The sequence below is a fragment of the Diplotaxodon limnothrissa genome, linkage group LG19 (genome assembly GCF_057381915.1).
Source record: "Diplotaxodon limnothrissa isolate DT_005_m linkage group LG19, D_limnothrissa_male_GT1.1, whole genome shotgun sequence".
In the NCBI taxonomy this organism is placed as follows: Eukaryota; Metazoa; Chordata; class Actinopteri; order Cichliformes; family Cichlidae; genus Diplotaxodon; species Diplotaxodon limnothrissa.
In genome coordinates this window covers 30,843,383-30,866,145 of record NC_140614.1, presented here as the reverse complement: position 1 = coordinate 30,866,145, position 22,763 = coordinate 30,843,383, and the positions used below count along the sequence as shown (strand labels likewise).

At 44.1% G+C, this 22,763-nt stretch overlaps 1 protein-coding gene across 1 annotated transcript; it reads right to left on the bottom strand.

Annotated features, from left to right (window-relative positions):
* Positions 1-260: 260 nt before the first annotated feature.
* tmem260 (transmembrane protein 260) lies at positions 261-22,511 on the bottom strand. The gene is made up of 16 exons (XM_085343178.1): positions 22,403-22,511; positions 19,050-19,081; positions 16,885-17,036; positions 8,784-8,961; positions 8,575-8,688; positions 7,975-8,154; positions 7,856-7,896; positions 6,467-6,553; positions 5,302-5,410; positions 4,811-4,983; positions 3,366-3,537; positions 2,747-2,886; positions 1,998-2,174; positions 990-1,043; positions 635-719; positions 261-521 (listed from the first exon to the last, which is right to left on the bottom strand). The coding sequence occupies exons 1-16, from the start codon at positions 22,509-22,511 to the stop codon at positions 261-263; spliced, it is 2,064 nt and encodes a 687-aa protein (XP_085199304.1).
* Between the last annotated feature and the right edge of the window lie 252 nt (positions 22,512-22,763).

The window sequence follows — 22,763 nt, the reverse complement described above, 5'->3', positions numbered from 1 at the left end:
CTGCCGCTGGTCAACTGTAAACATTCATCAAATGAGACGTAGCACAGTGTTAGCTCTGTTTGGTAACTTCAAACAAGAACTTATCCACCAGCATTTCCCTTCATTTCAAATTCTGACATACAAGTCCAATTTGGCACAGTACATTTAGCCAAACTTAACACCAGTGCACCAGTCTTGATCCACATAGAGCGTCACCTTAAAACCACACAAAGAGGCACATTGGCTCAGCCATAATTTCCATTGTTCCAGCTCCGTGGATCTTATGGGGTTTGCCTCCGGCTCTGTCGGAATCTGTCTCTCTCTTGGAGCAGGTGAGTAATGGCTGAGCGGATGGCGGGTGCCTGGGGATCAGTGGGATCCTTCTCTAAGTAAAGACTGAAGTGCTGGACACTGCAGGTCAGTAGGCTGTCTGCACTGTAACCCCTGTGACCGGAGCGGAGCAGCCTCTCGCAAGCCAGAGCCAGGTTCTTGTCCCAGTTTGGAGGATAGTCGGAGTGGGCCTCAACAATCTCCTTATATAGCTTCCCGGCAATTAAAAAAAACAGAGATAAACATAAAAACATTCATGCTTTTCCTGATGCATTTTAATCTGCCCTACTGTGGTAAAGTGTTTGCAGGTGGGGGTCAGACTCACAGTGTAAGACAGCTCAAAGAGGCGAGCTTTCCCCTCTCCCTGCATCCTTTCAGCCAGGTCAAACAGAAAGAAAGCCGTCTTCATCCTGAAACAAAGCACGCAGGCTCAGGGCTAAGTGCTGGATGGATGAGCCATGCAGATCTACACTCTCAGACGCACCACTCCAATGGAGTGATTTATGTAGATGCCGGCACCAAATACATTGTACGTGTAGATGTTTTACCACACAAGACTGGTTTATGGAGATGTTCTGGTGGGGCAATATGCATCGTGACACATCTTTTTATTTATGCTCGAAAGTATACATCCACTTCAAACAAGAAAACTAGCATCCGCTGTAAAGCATTCAGCATACCTGGCTTGCCACATCTCTTCATTAGCAACACGCTCCCAGGATGCAGGATGGAAACTGTTCATACATGGGGAGAAAAAAAATCATTTCTTTATCTAATACAACCTTCAGGCACCGCGCTGGCTTATTCACAGTTCCACTAACTATAAATGATTATTTATGTGAATATATTGTTCCACTTGGCTGTGCAGGTTTTGATACACTAAACATCAATGTTTGCTGCATAAACATTAAGTGACTGAGCAACAATACCAGCTAGCACATTAGACATGGAGTAAAACCACATCTGCCTTTTTTTCCCCACTTTGTTGACTGTAAACACTTGACCTCTTCTTCAAAAGAATATTTTAGCAGGGTTTCCGAGCTAATATTTGGCTTGTGGGCATCGGCAGACACGCTTGTCGTGAGGGTGCGGGAAATAATGTCACAGTATTCAGCCGTGGATATCTGAGTGAATGAAGGGCTCCTGGCAACAGCAACAAAATATGGAGCTTTGACTAATTCCACTTTTGACACAGTTATTGACAAAACGCAATAAGAAACTCATTATTTTTCATCTTCAGTCTCATTTCAGATGGCTAAGGGCCTAATGTCTTGCTCTGGTAAAATTCACAAAGAGCTGGATCACAGCATGGAGAACAGAGGACAAGCCCACTGAGGGACGTTCTGTGGAGTCTGTGGAGGGACGACTGAAGACCACAGAGAGAAAAGTGAGCACTGAGATTTTTTCTTTTCACTCCAAAGGATTTGTTTATTTTCTTGGCCAACAGCAGACCTTAAAAATTAAACCATGCTAATTTTTAACCATTTAAAAATCAGCGACGCTGAAATGTTATGAAAATTCAAATGAAGATCAAAGAGATCTAACTTTTCTAAAAACATTTAACAGGTTAGGTTGAATTTCAGAGCAATGAGGATAACATGACATCCCCAACACCAATCTAAATATAAATTATTTTAATAGTATAATCCAGGCTGAAATACGCATGAAGGTAAGAGTTAACTGTTAACCTGTTGTGTGGATCACTCCAGTTATAGATATTGCGTGTACGATGAGCCCACTCTTCAGGGTGAAACTGCTTCTGAACGGGCGCTAAGTAGTCACACACACCCAGGGGCCAGCGGGAATAACTGTGTTCCCAGCTCAGGTCTCCATCAGGAAGCCCGATGCAGGCAAACACATCCCTCCTGCAGAAAAACAGAGACAAACTCTTAAATAGAGGCGTGCCCTCAGTTTTTATCTCCGGGTAGCTGTTTATAATTACACACACAGTGACAACATGGAGACAGAAATTTCCTCACATCCCAGCACCTTCTAGGTTCCCATCAGCCCTGCGCTTCTCACAGACCCCGAGGGTTAATCCCGCAGGTCAGTGTTGCCCCCACAGAGATACATATATGTTGGCCTGGCAAACACTGCCCCCTGGTGGGCTTGGTATTAACAAGGCACTATCCAATTTCTGGATCTCAGTTCCTCCTGAAGGAGTGAATCATGGGAGCAGCAGCAAGTCCACCAGAGACCGTTTAACCAAATCAAGTAGATTAGCTGACTTTTGTAGTTCATCAGACTCCTTTTATGGCCTCAACAGTTCTGTGGGCTTATCTTGTGCTTGCACTGTGTCGACCATTCTGCTGATCTCTGCCTCATTAGATCACCCACTTGTTCATTGTTGCCCTCCCAATTCACTCACTCTCTCTCTCTTTCCATTTAACATCCTTTTATTCCCCCTCTGCTCTTTTCATGTGTCTGAGACACTCACTGCGTGTTGCGGGACAGAAATTGATCGAGACTGAAGGTGCCTTTCTCCTCGGGGTTGACCGGGTCCCACCAGCGGCCGGGAAAGTGGATCCCAGGGTGGTGCTGTGCCAGCTTGGCCACATACCAAGCATATGTCATCATCTAGTGAGAACAAAGAGCACCACCAATCCCAGAGAAATATTTATAACCAGTCGATTATCAGTTAAACAATCATCAGTGCAATTAGTTTAAAGGGATTTTTGTGTCATTATATCTTAAAGCAACTGATGAATCATAGTGATAACATATACAAACTAATAAGTATATAAGACAACACAACCAATTTATAAGGCCTCTACTTGCTGACTTAAGGGTCTAATTTATGATTTTCAATGAATTTCTTTCAGTTACCACAAAGCTGATTTTTACATTTTGCCAAAATATGTAAAACATTATATTATCATGAGAAATCACACTTCATTCACATTTTGTCCTTTATTTTTTAAATCTCTTTTGAATATAGTGCGGTTTTAATGGACAAGAAAAATAAGACAAGGAATTTTATTTATGACGAAATTGTTTTGTCTTATATTATGAAGGAAAAATCTTTTCAATACAGGGAACAGGGAAAACCTCCTGACCTCCTGATCAACCAGGCGTACATCAGGCCGTACGCCCTGGCAGTAGTGCAGGTATCGCAGAGAATTTCCAGGCAGATCTCCTCTGGTCAGGATGATTGAGTCTTTGGAGAAGGAGGCCAGAAGCTCCCTGCCGAACCTCTCCACCACAGTGTTCCCACTCTGATCACACTCCCTAAGATCATCAGCACATATGCAAGCAATTACTCTACACTAGCATCAAAACAGAAGTTGCATTTTCTCCCATTTTAAAAATGGTTAAACACATCTTTACCCCTGCTCAGAAGTGTGTGTGAGATGTGTGCAGCAGTGTATATGTGAGTGTCTGTAGGTACGCTTTCAAGGTGCTCTGAGGGTAAGTTGTCAGTGCCCCCGCCCCTTCCCCTCACTCTAGCTGCCTATCTAATCGTGGGGAGACAGGTGTGATGGGTCTGACAGCACAGGCCATGCTCTCCCCTTGATCAAAGCCGCTCAGTGATGGCTGTCTGGCACTCCCCAGCGCTACGCTGGTGTAATCTGCCTTCTCGGACAGCTAACATCTCAGACTGAGCTCTGAGAGTAGAATCTATGTGCTAACCGTGCCTCTCTTTAGCCCCTACCATGGGGTGAGCAGAGAAAAACCTGACATGTGGAGTTCAGACCTGCAGTATGAAGCGCAGAGAAGCAAAAGAGAAACAAATCAGGTTGACTCAGGAAAAACTGTGCATGGGGATTTTAGAAGGAGCTAGAAGAGGGGAGTTTTTACATCATTTAAAGTTTACAAAGCAGAAGTATTTAACTTCATTCTTCATATGCATTTGGGTTCAGTGTAGTTACTGCAACATGAATAATGTAAAAACATTAAATTGACAGATACATGGATTGCAGAGTATCTGAAAAGAAACCGTAAGACTCGAGCAGTCGGACACAAAAACACTATTAGAGCCTGAAATCACTAATAGCCTGTAGAAGAAAAAAAACAATGCAGCTACAATAATTATGTCCACTGTGATCAAAATCTTTGCTGTTAAGAATTAGTTTTCTAATTGTCTCCAAATTCAGACGTTACAAAGCCCTAACTCAGCCCTTTTACTGCAAATATACAACAGTGGAAATGGAACTGTAAGGATTTTGTAAGGAGTTAAAGTTCGGAGCGCTGGATTTTTAAATTAAACAATGAGAATACATTTAAAGTGCTGCCTTTGCGTTCCTTTGGTAGTGTCTTCATTCACATGCAGTGCAATTCTGAGGCCGGGGCCAAAATGAGTCTAACTGCAACAACACAACAAATCTTCAAATTTAAAGTCAGCATTTTAAACTCGTTGCTTGAAATCTACCATTTTAGACTTGTGCAATGAAAACCACTGTTGCACACCACAGTAATTCCTGACTGTGTATCGACAGCACTGCAGATTTTCATCACACCAAACAACAGCAAGCTTGTTACTGTTAGCGTGTGCAATAGTCACCTGTGATTGGTGTGCACCATATGTGCCAGCAGAGCTGCAGTGAAGACCCAGCCTGTGGTCTTCCACAACCCCCCATAGCCCAGCCTCCTCTCCAGCCCAGCTAGAGTCCAGCTCAAGCCGAGGCCTGCCAGCACACACACTGCAGCATCGCTCTGGAGCCAGAAACGCTCAACCTGCAGGAAGTGACCATGCAAGTGTATACCACACACACACACACACACACACACACACACACACACACACACACACACAGACACACACAGAGGCAAATAAGTGTTTTCTGTAGTTTTTTTTGCTTTGTTTTTTTCTGGGTTTGCTTTACCGTTGGACCAGGATCAGCATCAACATACAGTACGCTGCTGTCACTGTGGTTTTATTTCAGAATATTGAAAACTGAGACAAACTTGTAATTCAATGCTGAGCACAAGGTGTGATGCTTCAGCTATGATATGAGAAAAGATGTCTGAGAACATAAAAGTCTTATAGCTCACCACTCCGAGCAGTAAGGGTCTGCTAATGTCCAGGTTGGCTCTCCATGCAAAAAACAGCGAGTAGACCACCAGCATGACAGTTAACAGCCAGGACACTGAGCGACACCTCCTAGGACGGGACACCTCGGGTTATTCAGCGCACAAATATTTAACCAGCTTTCCTTTTTTTTCTGCATGCACAGTCTGCCATTTCCATATTTTTAGTCTAATGTATCACTTTGTCTATTTACTCTGTAAAAATATATTTGTTTTGAATAAGTCTGTAAGAATATTAATGCACGGACGGGGATCACAAGCCTGAGAGAAAACGTATCTGCCAGCAAGCTAAGAGGTGCATGATTGATTTTCTAATGCAGACTGAGTCATAATGAGCCGGTGCCAACCGCTGAATCACAAACTCATTACAGTACAGCTGTAAAACGTTCTTATACACCAAAAAGAAAAAATTTCCCCTCGTGGCAAAAAAATAAGCCATCGTCCGAACCTGAAGAGACAAGCTTTCAGGTTTCCTGCCAACAAACTGATTTGCTGATCTCCGTCAGCCGGACACTTATAATCACTCAAGCTTTTCTTGATTTACGTTTTCCTTACTTACAAGCACCATAGCTAAAAAGCAAATGAAATCATATTTATAACCTTACACTTTAACATGGGGCAAATAAGCATTTGCCGGGTTTCCTTTGGGCAATCTATTAGACGACCTTCCTCTTCTTCATCATCTGTCTGTGTATGTAGCCAAGTTTATTGAAGTGCACCTCGGGAGAAGGGGAATAGCTTGTGCCCTGCGGGGCTTTGGGGCATTACTGGGGCTTTATCAGCTCCACCCAACAGATCCCAGCAAAGGCTCTCCTGTAATGAATTACAGGATCACGCTGCCACATATAGATGCATACAGGCAGTGATTTACTTGTACACACAAACATGATTTTGAAAATCCAAAATACACATCAAATCCTCTTGATCTGAATGTGGAGCGTCGTGACAGTTTGACAGTTAGGTGCCTCAGTGTTGTTTTGTATTCTTTTTTTCTAAGATCAGCATTTTGTCAGTGGTTTTGTTCCCCGTCTTTTACTCCAGGGGATTAGATTTTTGTAGTTGAAGTGGGTGCTGAGATGTGCGTGACAGAGTTTGGTGTGTTGCACGCTGGCATCCAACTCATCCTTACCTGTCCAATGAGGAGAGCGCAAAGCCCATTCCTGCCAGTACCAAGACAGGAAGTGAAAGTTCTGCCAGGGAGTGGTCCAACTGAGCCCTGCACACACAAACACACACAGAGACATGACGGACACCGAAGACAAGCTCAAGTAGCCTCCCTGCTACTGAACTCAAGGACACCAATTATTAAATGCCCTTCATCCCCTATCAAAACAAACTCCTTGGACTGTGCACTCCTCCTTTCAATCGGATTGACAGATACGAATGACTGTGTCATCCACCCCCCACAGCCCCATCCTCTCCTCACAGCGCCTGTCAGTCACACAGCGCTTGCTCAGAGCGGAGAGATAGTTTCCTGCCTCTTCCTTAATACCCATCTCTATTTGACAGCTTATTGAGTCTCTATATCTCCCAATGTACACTATGTGTGAATGTGCTCATGAGCGTGTGTTCGTGTGTGTGTGTGCGTGTCAGTTATTCCAGTGGGTTTACGTCTCCAGTGCGACATGCCTGTCATGTTCGCCTCTCTTCCCCATCTTGAAGGTGTGCTTGTCCATCAAGCAGCAGGGGTGATGGAAAGGGGTGGGTGCTTGGCAGAGGGGGGCTGGTAGTGGGGGGTCTTAAGACGCACACGCACCCCATCCCGTCAGCTGGAGAAAGATACCAGGAATGGGATGACTGTGGTTGTGGTAGCAGAGGGAAGCAAGGGAGGGAATGGGGTGGAGGGGGTGGGGAGGTGCTAGAGTGGAAAAATACAATTTCTCAAGCTCTATTGCAATGTCTGTCATCACAGCTTGTCACGCTTAAACACCAGAGCTGAGTGATCATTTCAAACTGCTGGAGAAAGAGAACACAGTGATTTGGCCCTCTAAGCAGGTTCAGTTCTGCTTTGATGGGAGAGAGTGGAATGGGAAGAACAAAAGCTGCTGGGGAAAGTAAGGGAAGAGATGGGCTGCAGAAATGACTGTGGGCCCTTATAATGGCTTGGTGTGCGTGTGTATGTGGCTAAACCTGTGTAAATCACCAGAACCATCGCAAAGAGCAGTTGGGTCTTCCATCTCTAGTCCCAAACGTGCCCTCACTGTGCCTCAGATCAAATCGACCTACTTTCCTCCCTTCTCCATCCTAGATCCTACTGTCTAAATAGAAATGAAATACTCAAATCAAACATGCTGGGCAGTTTATGGATGAGAAACATACTGTTTCCTGCGAGACGGACTAAATGTGCTGCTTTGGCCACAAAAACTAGAAATTCAGTGATGTTACTTTGTTCTGGGAAACGATGATGTGAGTTTAGCTGATGGTCATTATACGCATTAAATGACCATCTTGTTGTGCCGTTTACGATATTCAGACCAGGAAGTTTCACGTGCAAACAGCAGAAAGACTGTTTACTTACTGCAGCATTGTGGTCAGGTTAACCGAGCTTTCTGTCTTTGCCTGCAAAACAAAAATCAATGTAAGCTAAGCCAACAGGGTCAGGGTCTGTTTAAATGCAGCGAGGCAAGCAACACTTACCAGACAGAATGTGCCATATTCAGCTCGCAGCAGGTGGGTCAACAGACCCGACAGGGTGGTCTGGTCACCCCAGCTCCAGTGGGCTGTGTTGAGGTAGGATGAAATCGGCAGGTAGATGTACGGCAGGAAGCCAGCGAGGAAACAGAATCCCAGAGATACAAGGCCACGCAAAGACAGCTCCTGTTTAAATACAAGGATAAGATGTTCTTAAATTCATGTTGTCCAAACCGTGAGCAAGAAAGTAAAATGGAACGTGTGCGTGTCAACAAGACTGGAGAGCCTTGTTTGGCCCTAAAAGCCCCTCTTTTCTTAGACCAACAGTAACTTTGAAGTTGCGCTAATTTCCAGCTTCATATATTTAGAATTCAGAGTTTAAAACAATCCATATTTATATCTATCTTAAAGCCATTTTAGCTCCTCTCCCTTTAAACCAACTTCCCTCTGATTGGCTGCACCTCACAAACAGCAGCTTTTAAGAGGATATGAGAGGAAAATATCTTGTTTTTGAAGTCTTTTTATTTCTGTCAAAAAAACTGCACACAGCCTATTTCTTCTTTGCCATCTATAATTCTCTTTATTTAAAGAGACCCTGTGACTTACCTTTTGAGAGCACAGTCGGTAAAGGACCCAAGGAATGATGACCAACACATACAGCACCAGTGTGTGCTGGTTACAGAGCCCCAAGCCACAGCATAATGCCCCCCAGTGTGCAATCTAACAGGGACAACCAAAACAGTGCAGCATTGTGCGTTTACATTGAATAAAACATAACCTGTGTGTTGCATCTGTTGTGTGGTGTTTTGAGTTACCTTCTTCCTCTGCGTGGCATTTTCAGCACAGCGGAAGCTGGCGGTCAAGAAGAAGAGAAGGCCAATAAAAAGGTTATTGAGGGTGAAGACCTCTGCCACCATGGACCACTGCCAGCTGAGTCTGGACACAGCGAACAGCCCACCAGCCAGCACTGCTCCAGGACCAGGACCTGCCAACCTGAAAGTGTAGAAGAAGAGGGTTTTACTCTTTAGAAAGGACTGCATCGGAGGACAATGACAAGAAGTTAATTACAATCTGGTCAACTAAATTAACTATTGTACTAATTTAACCATCTGGATGTTTCAGTTGTTTAAAACGACTGCATTAAAATGAACCTCAAAAACAGTATTTCTAAAGGCTGCAGAACTTAAACTGCTTTTTTCAATTTTTTTTTTTTTATCTAAGCTGCACTGCAACGACACACTGAAAAAAAAACAGAGAGAAAATAACAAAGTCAGCAGCTTCACACAAATTTTAAATGTTGTTGTCAAAAAAGCCACCACTTCCCTATAACTAATTTGGGGACCCATTATAATCTTCCTTCTACCCAAGTTTGCTTCTCGGACAAGACCTTGAAAAACACTCAGTGATTTGGGGTAATTCACATATCATGAGAAGTCCCTCTCGAGCAGCCGGTTGATCTTGAACAGACTGGCACAGAAACCACCGTGGTGGAGATAGCACTTTATCCTCAGCTTCTTAAATATAATGTGTGCACAAAAGTTTTCCCCTTCCTCCTCTCCTGTACTGTCTCCGTCTCCTCTGCGGTAATTGAAGCAAACTTGGGATAATCTGTCATACGCTAAGACCCACCACTTACTAAACTGAGAGACAGAGGGGGAGAGAGAGTGAGGCGACAAATGATGGGGAGAAGGGAAAGAAAAGGAAAATAGTGCAGAAAAGTGTGCATTAAAGGGGTGAGACAGTGTGCGGGATGTAGGATGAAATATAGAAAAAGGAAGAAAAAAGTTCAAGAAGAGAGAGGGGAAAGAAGAGAAAAGGAAAAAAAGGCAACCCAGTCCCCAGCATGCTGGCTCTGAAATATGAGCAGGCTCGACAATTAGGGAAGTCAGGCAGTATGGCCCTTTCCGCCATTGTGTGGAGTGGCTTAGAGTCCTCATCAGCCTATCAGCTAACTGACAGGCAGAGAGCTGCTCTATTCAGCACCGCAGATACAAGCTGCAGGCCAAACGGCTGCCAGGTCCCTTATGACCCCACAATCCCTTGCCGGTGACAGCTTCAAGCTCCATAGCAAATTAGGCGCTCTCACATTACAATCGCAGAAGACAGATTCCATTAACGGTATCTGAAATTGAGTAGAGAGCAGGCCCGTTATCAGACCTGACTCATAAGCACCGCCATTAATCACAAGGCATGATACCATTTATACATTTCCAGCTCTCTGCCTGCCGCTGTGATAGTCAGCCACAAAAGGCCTGATGAGACTTAGGCTAGGGGAACAATGGAGCTTTCTGAGGAAAGCGCGGTAAATCAGGAAAAAAAGGAGAGGGAGAGCGAGAGAAGGGTGGAAAAAAAAAACTTTAGCTTGCTGACTACTTCCCCTTTTATTCTTGGGTTTTCTCTCTGCTACTCTCCACTATTTTTTTCTGTGTTCTCTGTAAGGCAAGCCTGCTGAATGAGCACACGTATGTGTGTGCGCATGCACTTAATGGGGTTGGGGGGTTGTGGCGTCTAGGAGTGGGTCTTAATAAGCGATAGCACCGACTTCCTCGCTGCACCGCTCCAGGAATTAGTTGTAACTTGAAGGAAAAATGAAGAAGGGTGGCGTTTCTAGAGGGGGGTGGGGGGATGCAGATGGGGACTTTTGTTGAGGTGCAGAGACCTCCCGCACCCATTATTTTACCTCCTCACATGACAATTAACCCACAGCTCATGCACCTAGCGGGGGGCTGGTTTGGGGGTGGCACGGGGTGCAGAGCAGTCATGGGGGTCCCAAAGAAGGGGTTATTACACCAAGTCTGTTCCTCCTTCTGAAGCTCGTCTGATAGCCAGCACTCGTCACATATTCAAAGACACACACACAGGCACACACTTCTGTTCCTGAACTTCTTTATTCTCCCTGAGTGCCTGACAAATCTCTCTGTTAGAGCTTGTCAGTCAGTAAGAAGCCAGTGATGTGTGTACAGTGCAGCCTGTAAATGACCTGTCTGTCTGCGCGGGACCACCTGGGTCCCAGTCAGCCTCTCCACAGCTCATTCTCCAGGCTGGCTGCTCCCAGGGCGCTCGGATAAAGCAGGACACATTTTGACACCAGTGTGGCCGTGTTCCCTGTTATCACGACTCAGTGCTGTGCAGGATGCTGCCGCTGTACTGAAATGTTGTGGCTCAGTGACAATGGACTGGTTGGGACGTGGCAGGAGAATAACACGGCTGACAACGAGACTATTCAACCCTGAACTGATCCAACCTGCCAAAAAATGCCTGCGTCATCACTTGGGTAATTAAGGAATGACCAATATACTTAAAGCCTGAAACGAAACACAAACTTGGAAATAAAGTAAAAAAAACTATCCATAATTCAACTTGAATAATATGAAAGAGGAGCACAGGCTGAAAAGGGAGGATTAAAGGTAAATAAAAAAAAAAATGACAATGATACGAGAGACAATGTCCCCTTCAAGGACACAATAAAGGCTCAGTATAATCACTTTGAAGTGTCAAATTGAGAACCTGCCTCATTTACACACTCGGTTCTACAGTATGGGCCAGAGACATGCCAGCATCGGCCGTCTGCGCTAAACAGCATCACACAAAAAACCTACACCAGCACTCTGCACTGAATGAAGCTTCACAATGGAGCTGGCTAAGAGAGCCGCTGTTACACACCACCCCGGGGAACAGACAATACCACAGCTGTGCCATCGCGGATCAACAACGCACTGTTCTCTAACCGAGTGGTGGTTTGGGTTAAGCGGTGCTGGAAAACAATCACACATTCCTGAAGAGGGTAAAAAGCCCGAGAGAGAGGGGGTGGCCTTGCTCGGGCTGAGGCTGAGGTTTCCAGCTGGCCCGAGCAAACACCCCAGGGCTCCCCTCTGGCCGGGACACCAGGCAGGCTATTTAGCAGCTATTATATGACAGGGGTATGATGTATTGCTTTGAAGTTTCAAAGCCAATCTGCAACTGATACACAAACATTAAGGGATGTCAGTAAATCAAAGTATTGGCTTTGATTTAGTACTACTAAATGACCCAATGTTAATTTTCTTTCAGAGGAATTACATCATGACAGTACGATCGAACTGTTTTACGATTTTATACATTTCTGCTGTTTCGAGTTCATATGGGTTAAGTTCTTTTGTCACATGAGAGCAGAAAGATTTGTAGATTTCTGGGTTATCAACAAAAGATGCACTTCAAAAAACACGACACTGGAGTTTAAAATCTAAAAAAAAATATGCAATGTGCAGTATTACATGTAGAGTCAAGAGCTTAATTCATGCTTGAGAGTAATTGTTGTTGTGATTTTTATAAATTCATCATCTATCAGCTGCACAATTGTTTAGGTATGCAATGCTATATTTATTTTATATGGTTATTTAAACAGAAACATAACAATCGTGTTATATGGTGATATTACTGTTGATATTAGTAATATGGCAGCACTGACATCCATACAGTTACCCTTTCACTTCCCTTTAATAGATAAAATATTGATTATAATTACCTATCATATATATTTTAACTTTGCTAGCTGGTGGAATGACCACTGGAATGACGGCTGTTTATGATATTTTTCCTGATTATTTCATCTTAAACTACAATAAGAACTAACTGAGAAAATCTGATTTCTAACTGACATCCACACTGTATGTTTCAGGAGGGGAAAAAAAGTCTATCAAGTCTCCAAACCAAGCACTTCCCCATCTTTCCTTCCCCCGTGCGGTGTATGAAGAAGACGCTGTCTGTTTGCGCTGAAAGGAGGGTAAACACGGGTCCTGGCTCTGCCGCTCAGACACCCCTCCTCCAAGAAAGCGCTCCAGCGCTACAAGTGCGTGTAAAATTAATCACCACAATTCTGTTCAAACAATGCAGCCACTGACATGACAATTTCTCCCAGAATGCCATCTTAATCTCCACCCAACACACAAAAATTACAGGAAGAGGGGGGTGAAAAAAAAAAAAAAACAATTTAGAAAAATCCCGTGTTTATGCAATTCACTGAATGCCATTTTTTATTGCTGCTTTTTTCCAACAAAGTCATTAGGCACACACCAGTGATACATAAATGTTGCTGTATAGATTCCATTAACTAATTCTGGGTGAATTGTAATTGCCGAGTCTGATCCGTCTCTGTGCCTGGTGCCTTATTAAGACTGCCTGTGGTGGGTGAGGAATGTAATATTGACGTCCGAAGCAGACACAATCTCGGGCCCACGGGCAAAAGGAATATTAAACTGGTACTGTATTCTGCTGTCTATCTAGCCCTCCTCCCTCCTCCGCTCTATCCCCATCCCGTAGCCAGTAATGAGGAAATAACATCTTCATTAGACATCTGTTTAACTGTATTAGAGGATGAGTCCTGGGGGAACCATTGGTCATGCTGAGGAGGGTGGGAGTAAAGGAGGTCTGTTGGACTACAATGTGACGGATGAGATACTGCAGAATAGGAACAAAAGGTCCAGCGATTGAGGCCTTTTAAACAGACAAACTTAAAATTGTCTTCTGCATTTTCATAAATAAATTTCAAAAAATAACAGTAATGGGTGTATTCTCTATGGATACTTGGGCTGAAGATTTTATCCAAGAGTAGCAGACGTGAGAGGGAGGGGCATCCTTGCCACCTACAGGAAGAGGTGAGAGCATTACCCAATAAAACAACTCTGTTCAGCTGTTTTTTGGATACAAACCCACATCAGTGGTTGCTAAAAACAATTCCCCCACACGTCGCTCCTGACACGACCTCAACAAGACACACACAACCCCACCCCTTTGGAAAAACAACCCACCTGAGCAAGGAGAGAAAGCACCATCGGGACCATATGGTGGAGGTCCTTATAAGGAGCTGGGGATGCAGCATGCGGCAGGGGATGGCACCACGCCCACCCTCCCGTCCACTGAGGTGTCAGCTGTGCCACATGGGCTAGCTCTTGGCAGGGGAGCCTTTCGCAGGTGTGCGGTTTTTCTCTCGAGGGCCGCCGGGGAAAGAGGGAGGCCAGACACGTTTGGTGTGCTTCAACGGGCCTGTTATGTAATCATGTGATCAAACCGAAAAGTGCTGATGACTGAGCGGGGCGAAGTTGGGGGGGTTTTTCTGCTGTGATGGCTGTCAGCTCGCTAACGTGTCTGCTCGCGGTGTCTCGGGATAAGCTGGGGAATGGAGAGAGATTCCTCTCAGGTAGCAGAGATTCAGAGCAGCTTTAGCAGATAAACTATGAAACGAGAGAGCACAAAATACAGAGCTGTCTGGATTATCCCGCTACGCATTCCTCCAGAGACTCACAGCTGAGGCCTTTAGCATTCCACCAGCCAAATGTTTCTCTCTGTGAACCTCCAAGTGCAATCAATAGTAATTATCATTACATCCACCATCCTCAAAGGCTTGTCAGGCCGTGGTGTGAAAACATAACAAGACATGCAATTCGGCCATCAAACTATATGATCAAGCAAAGAAAACTGTAATTGACAAATCAAAGGGAAGCTAAATTTAAGCTACATTTAAACTTATGCAAGAGAGAGAAGTGGCTTCCAAGCCTATCAACTTACATTCCCCCACATTAAACACGGCAATCTGGCCGACTAATTTAAATTGATACATCAAAGGCTCACAATGTTGGGTATATTCCAGATGAATTTCAAGGTCTTACCATTTATTATTTGAGAGAAACTGACTTCGAGTACCCGTATTAACTTCAAAATATTTTGCCATCTGAACATAATTTCACAAAGCAATAATTTGTTTGGGAGGGTGAGGTCGGCCTATTTCCCAGCAAATGAAAAGCAAAAAAATGAGAAGTAGTTACAAAAAAAACTGTTTAGGAGGGCCAACAAAGGGACAAAAACAACAAATGACATTTAAGAAATTAATTATGTTGGGACACAGCACACTCACTACAAGGGCAGAGCAGGTATGAACGGCTGGTCAGTTTTGGCATTTCATCTGAGGGAAAGGCCTGAACAGAGGGTCTCTGCATGGCCGTGGCATTTATGCCAGTATTGTTGACAGGGTTAAATCACACAAATGCCCTGCACGCCAGAACCAAGAAGCAGGTCTCGACCATCCGGGAACCCTCGCCCAGTTCTCTCATCTTTTGCCCTCTCCAGTAACCCCCCAGTAACCTGAGTGTGCCAACTGATCCACAGCCTCATAGCTCATCCCAGTCTAGGCCCTGAACAGATAATGACTAAAACCTTTTATGCTTATTTCTCTAAACTGGAAGCGTAGATTATACATTCACACTTAAGAGCTTATATGGTGTAACTGGATGAAGTCCTCACCACTCATCAACCCTAGCTGGCGGTTGTGGGTAAGGGGGATTGCAGAGCCTTTTAATGACTTTTTACTTGACCATAATCCACAACTGGATCTAAATCCCCCGAGATTATAAACTGGGGCTACGGTTAACATGCAAAATAGGAGCCAAATATCAGCAGACAGCATGGATATTTTCGGCCCTCAAAATAACTGTAAATGTCTGGCCAAGAACGGAGTCCAATCAAAAGCCTGAATACCAGGGAAGCAATAAGGATGTCCAGTTAAAGCATGACGAAGAAGTGCAGTGTTTTAACACCCCCCCCCCCTTTTTTTAACCCTCTTTTTATTGTTTTGTCCTTTTTGCCTTGTCCTGGGAACACTGGTGAAAGCTCTCAGAGACAGTAAGACAGGGCAGGGTCTAAGACTGATGCAGTCTGGGCTTAAGGCCAGTCCCCTGGGTAGCTCTCCCTCTCCAGTCCCTGCCCTACTTCAGCAGGGATGACCCTGTACCCTGACCTTCTCCAGACCTCCTGCCACATCGCACACACTGGCCAAGCACACAGGAAGCCGGCCCAGCACTGCGCACTTTATAACACACACAATTTCATTTTCACTTGCTGTCCTCCCGCTATCACAGAGTCCTCACAGCCTGCCAAGGTGTGCAGCAAGAAGAAATTACATCATATTCAACAATTTCTATTCTGGAAATAGTAACTTAGAAATATATGACATGATTGGAAACAGCCCAGTATGCACAAAGAGGGACAAAAAGGTAAAATGTTGACACTAAGCTGCCACCAAAATGCAGTGTGGAAAATGACTAAAATCAGCAAAAAGTGTGATGTAAGGCAGTCTGGTTAACCATGCAAGATAAACACACAGACAAAGCAGGAAGGGGTAAAATACTCCTTACATGATACGGTCAGCAGCAGGCGAAGCTGCAGGGTGGGTAGATGGCAATGCGGGGACCGTAAACTGTGTTTATGACTGAGCGAGGGGAGAGGTAGTTGACGAGAGGGGAGAGGGAGGAGCGCAGAGAGTGATCCTGTTCCTCTCAGACCCAGGAGGCAAGAAGGGGAGAGATTAGAAATCGTGCCATGTCAGGATTGGGAGCATGCTGGGCAGTGGGGGGGGGGGCAGAAGAACAGGGATGTCAGGTTTGGGGGGGTGGAGGGCACAATAATTGGGATATACATACACATACACGCATTCTCACAACGGGTGGCTGATAGGTAAACAGGGAGGGTAAGGTGCTGGGAGGGAGGACGGCGACTGGGTTCTGCTTCTGAATACTGAACAGAGGATCAGGGAGACCACTGCCTGTCAGTCAGGGCCCAAAAATACCACTTTCTGTTCCAGACAGCTTCACGATGCAAAAAGTCAGTAGGGGAATGTTTAAAGACTGCCGCCACTCAAAAATGTCTTCTTATTATTGTTACTTCCCTTGATGTGAGTTAGTCACCAGAAGGCTCCTCTGCTGAAGGAAAGAGGCTCTTTGTGCCTTCCTTAAAGTTCTGTTTGAGAATTTAGTACTTCAGTTACTGATACCTACTCGATTGCAGAGTGCACCAATGTAATTTTTTATACAATAACTAAAATCCCAGAACAGAACATAATGCATCAAGAAATTCTGGAATTGGGAAACACATTTTTCATATGCCTACCTGCAGACAGTAATGCAGAAGCCACCACAAGCTGCAGCCCCCAGGAGGCTACTCATCAGGTTAACGCTGTGGGCTGGAGAGAGTGAGGGCAGCAGACGCATAGCCATGTGAGCCAGTAGAGTGAAGAGTGGGTATCCTGGAGGATGGGCCACCTAAAGACACAAAAACAAAGACAAGGGCCATTTCACTCGTGAACTTTTTATCAGGTGCTCCTTTCTTACATGCTGCATGTAGCTGGAGATGCGTTCTTACTGCTATACTAGAGGAAATACTCCATTTGGTTTCGGAAGGGAAGCAGCTTTGATAAAGTGAGTAAGGGGCAAAAACACGTGATTCTGCTCACTACTGTTAAATTCAGTGATCTGCTATTCACACACTGGCACAATCCCAGAGATCTGGCAGGCAAACCACTGATGTTTAGAAAAAGAGCTGCAGTATGTGTAAAAATAGCTCACAATGTGATGCTATCACAATAGGTTTACCACGATGATGATTGTATCACAATACCTTATACATTAAGAGACAATAATCAATGATATATGCACCTTAATTGTGCAACTTTAAAAAACAGAAGACAAATAGAAGAAAAAATGTATTTATTCCCTGCAATGTAGTGCCAGTGTGCATCACTATGAATTACTTTTACTCCATTTCAGTAATGAAACTGTTTAGTTTTTCAGCTCTCTTTTCCCCTTTTAAATTTCTTCTTCTTCAGCTTCTGTTTTCCCTTAATTATGTGATAAGCGCTGGTAGTGACTCCGGTACATCGGGACTGTGTGGAGAGTCCCTACAAAATTTACTTTTAAAAACTCTGATTTTTAACAACAGTGTACCATATCTGTAATTCTATCGCACAAGAAAGGGATTTAATATATTGCTGTATCAACATTTTATCCTCAGCAGGTAAGCACACGTGAATTTTGTGAGGAGTCAGAAACATCCTGCTTGGCTTTACTCTGACTGTGCTGTCATACGAGAGCCCTACACTCCCTTTCTTTTCCCCTTTTCTCACTTCTTTGCTGCGGGCCTCTTCCCAAGGACAGTGCAGCTCCCTAGAGCCCGTGGTATAACACGTGGTGCTCGCCAGCCTCAACCCCCAAACCACCGCAGAGCCGTAGTCATTTTCGCCTGGGAGATCTTGGCAATCGCAGCAATTAGCCACTAAGTCTCTTCCACCCAGATAAGGACTCAGTCATTAAACACAGACTCATTCCCTGGCACAGATAACACAAAGCATGCAGGCAGTGAGAAGGGGCCGCTCTTCGAATGAACAGAAAGCCGAAAGGTGAGAGTGTGACTGACTCACCAGTTACCTCGAACACGGCAAAGGATCTTTTTGCAGACATGCAAACAGCTTTGCTAAAATTTGAGTGAGGAGCTGGAAATGGAAAAGGCGCGTCGCAATAACTCGATGAGCAAAAAGCGAGGCTGTAAATATGAGAGAAAGAGAAAAGCTCCAGCAGCGAGAGTGGTGAACTAAATGGTAGCATCACGCAGGTGGGTAACGTCACCAAAATGAAGAGCGATTAAGAGCATGAGGAAGGACTGTGTGGGCTGACAGCAGTGTACAGACATGCAGCTAAAGGACAGCTGAGCGATAAAGGCCACAGGGAGCAAAGAGAAGGAGAACTCTCAAGCTCTGGGGATCAGAAGAGGGGGGCCAGCAGCCTGGGTCCCAGAGATGGCCTGCAAGGCCCTGGGGAGGCCTGAAAGGCAGACAGGCAGGCCACACGGACTGCAGCACTAACGGCAGGATTACTGGCATAGTGACACCGACACAGCCTCCCTAAAAGGATCACAGCGGCGTAATAAACTTTATTAAATAATAAAACTTATTATAACTGTTAACCCGATTTAGTTCATTCTTCGCGGCTTACACACACACACAAAAAAGAGGGGTGGATATAATAAGCCTTATACCGTACATAAGGCAAAGCCTACAAAAGCCATCGCCTTACCATTGACTTTAATTGGATTTGAAAAACGGGTTGCAAATTATAGCATTCTCTACTTGCAACTTATTTTACTAAGTGTATAGAAAAGAAGGGGAAAAACCTGTGGACTGAAAGTAAATTAATCTGCTTTCTGCCCATGCTTAATTAAACTTCCTTAATGCTTATAAGAGTTAATGAGTGAATTGATTAAACAATACAGCTAATACTTACCCCCAGCTCACAAGCAGTGGTGATCAGCTCTCCTGTGGAAGAGAATAGGGGAGGAAATTAATGTAAACCCAATAATTATTATTAAGAGACAAGTCTGCTCCCAAAGTTTTCCCAAATCAAATACTTGCACTGGGGTTTTGCATTAATTTGCCAGGATCAAAACCTGCAAATCTTCCCAGTGTGACATTTCCTAAGCGGCACGCTCATTCTCTTCATCTTTCACTTCTCCCCCGATGCCTCCCTCCCTTCTCCGGCACATACACACAGATATAAACACACGCACATACACACAAACCATTAGACTCCCCCTCCAATGCCTTGTCACACAAAGACACACATATGCAGATCTGAGAATAATGCTTCCAGTCCCATCCTCCCCATGCATTAAGGTCCTTTCCTCTCCTCTTTCTTCTGCTGCTCTACGTGCCTCTCTCCTGCTCCCACACTCCTAATGTCTCAATGTCTCGTTTAGTCCGTTGGGCACAAACAGAAAGGCTACGCCGGTGACAGTCACAGAATGAAGTAAGCTGTAAAAATAAAAGCCGGCTGCACAATTTTTTGACAAGCTCTGTGTGAGGCGCAGCACAAAGTGAAAAGAAAACCCCTAAAAGCTTTTTGAGGGAGCTTTAATGTATCTGGGCACAAACCCATTTGTGCCAGAATACACCCAGAGCATTTCAAATTATACTGATTTCTCACCCAATGTTTGCATCTCCCACTCATGAAAATTGAAATTTGGTTCAGATTAAATGACATTGATAAATGTTTAGGTTCAGGACAGCCCCCTCTACTGGTACCAGACGGGTAGTCCCTTCCTCCGTCAAACACATCCAATGAAACGCTGGCCTTGTTTCTTGCAGACTCTATCACTTTTACAAGCTATGTCGAATCCGTAAGACACTACACGCGACTCCATTAAATCACATTAAGGTAAATTAATTTATATTGCTCTCCTGTGTTCACTGGTTTTCAAACATATAGCACGTAAGAAAGAAGAAAAGAATACAGCTGTTTCAATCTGAGCAGCTGTTGGTGCTGTTACATATATTTAAAAACAAACAAACAAACATCTGCACAGTAGGGACATGAGCAGGGATGCAGTAACAACCTTTACAAAACAGAAGGGCTGGATTTCAGATGGCACTGGTTTCCTCTCATATTTTGCAACCTTGCTGATACAGTGAATTACGATGCCTAAATTTCTGCCACATGAGGAGCCCTAACTCTTATCAGTCTAATGGACCATGAAGTCAGAACTCCTCCACCTGCACAGCTTAAATGTTTCCACAGCTCCATTTCACCTGGCATGAGCCGCCAGCTACCTGCCATCATTTAACATCACACTTTCTCATCCTTCATCGGCTTCTCAATTTCAGTCATTTCCCCCTTAGAAGTGGCACACTTTTACACCATTCAACACTGAAACTCAAACTAATACCAAGCCAAAACATCCATCTCAGTGCAACAGAGATGCAGTTCTGCAGCCCCAATACTAAAAAGGGAAAATATTGACTCAACGGGGTAGCAGCATGGGTGCCAAGAGTCTTTGTGATTGTGGAGCATGGGCACCCACACCAGTCTTCCCATAATCCCCATCATTTCCACACTCCACATTCCTAGACAACAGCGTACCCGCGGGGCTGCGCTCAAGCCTCTCCAGGGCACATCACACCTAAAGAGATTAGGACACAGAGACGGAGACCTGGAGAATTCGGAAGGGTGTTCAGCTGGCACTATCAGAGCGGGCATCCTGCACCGTCCCTAAACACTGTGGAGAAGGGGCTGGCCATTTTTTCAAAGGCCCTGTTCGTTAGACAGCAGCACAACCAGCAGGGCTACTCAGCACTCCAATTGCCCGCTCTCGCTTCATCTCTGCTCGCTTATATCTGGCCGAGCTTTTCTTATGCTTTCATTCTGCAAAAATGCATTCCCTTCTGCAGCTCGCACGCCAAAGCAGTAAAAACCTAACAAGCAGAGCCTTCATGCCCTCAAGTCCATAATTTACAAGTTTGTAACCTTGGTATCACTTCTAAACACTGTTTGTAATTGTTCAAGGCACTCCTTCATAAACTGCATTACAAGAATGTTGGGAAAACACATCGGAAGGTACTGAGTGGAATACATTCAAGTCCACAGTAAGCCGTGTTAAATGTAAATTAGGTTTATGCATGCACACAAAATATTGAATTTAAATAAACAAGGACAATTATTTGTAGTGAGTGGCTGTCAACAGTGCTTTGTCAGCAATTATGGTGTCTGTGTTACCCAACAGTCAGAAAAATGAAAAAATGCATAAAATGTGGAGGAAAAGTGCAATTAGGTGTGAGTCAAACATGGTTTGCAAAAACATCTAGCAAACAAAAGGTTGCTGGTTCGGTCTGGCGAGAGACACAAATACCTTTTGGGATTGTATCAGGAAGAGCATCCGTTGTTAAAAAATTAATTAATTAATATGTCACAAAATAAAATGAAAATGTTAACAGTTCTGAAAAACATAATATGCAATTATTTGATCTTTTTTTTTTTTTTAAATTGCAATTTTATATTACAGTACCATTGTACGTATGTGTAGCAGGTAACATTGGGTCAAAGCATATTTTTATAGTAACGACTGAATCACATTTAAGTCATTAAAATGTTTCCTTTTCATTCACTCTTAATAAAAATAGGTGTGAACCAAACTGTGACTTTGGAGAACTGTTATACCTCTACAGACTTCAACGAAATCCAAATAAGTTATGTTATAGAATTACAAGTAAACAAGTACAAGTACAACTAAAAGCAGCTGAGTTTAAAGAACAGAAAAGCATAAGCTACATTAAACTACATCATCCCAAATAGGACAGGAAATTGTTCTTTACAGCACCACCAACTTACGTCAAGATAATTGACGTTAAGATATTTTAAAAGAATAAGAAAGAAAACAAAGAAATAAATACAGATTTATATATATATGTATATTTTTGCATTATTTGTTAATTACAGTGACTGAATATTATGAAATAATGCCTTTTGTCTTTACCAGTCAGCGTTGATTCCAAAATCAGCCTTAAACACTGGAAGTAAAAAAGGTATTAGTGTCTCATTTAGAGGTTTTCGTATTTACCGCGGACGATTTAAAAACATGAATGAAAGAATGATTCTTTCAATTTATATATGTGTATCTCAAAGTCTGGCATGTGTTTGTTTACGTTGTCACGTCGACAAACGTCGCTTTACCTGCACTTGCAGCACCATGGACAGCACCAGTCAAGCTGCAGCGGTTTCATCAACAAGGTGCAATATGATTGGCTCCCGGCAACACAACAAAGCCACGTGACCAAATGAGCGTTAGCTAGCCTGCTAGCACCAACCTGAGTCTCCACCGGGGACCGTCCTCTGCACACAGGGCACATACAGAGCGGCGACACAAGCGACCACGGTGCCTGTCAGTATCCAGCTTGCTCTGTGCTCCGCGGACATTTTGTTTCTTTCAGGGGAAATACGGACGATTTTCACTGAAATGTCTCTTAACTAGCGAGCTAACGTTAGCGTCCATGTATTCCAGACCCTTCGGGGTATAAATAAAACTTTGATCTACGTCTAAAACGATGTTGGGTAGAGATTAAGTAAATTTAATTTAGTTCTAAGTACAACCTTTGCATAGTCTTCAGCACACTTGCAGGAGAGTGTGCTAAGTTAGGTCCTTCCTGCCCGCGGAAAGTAGCAGCCACA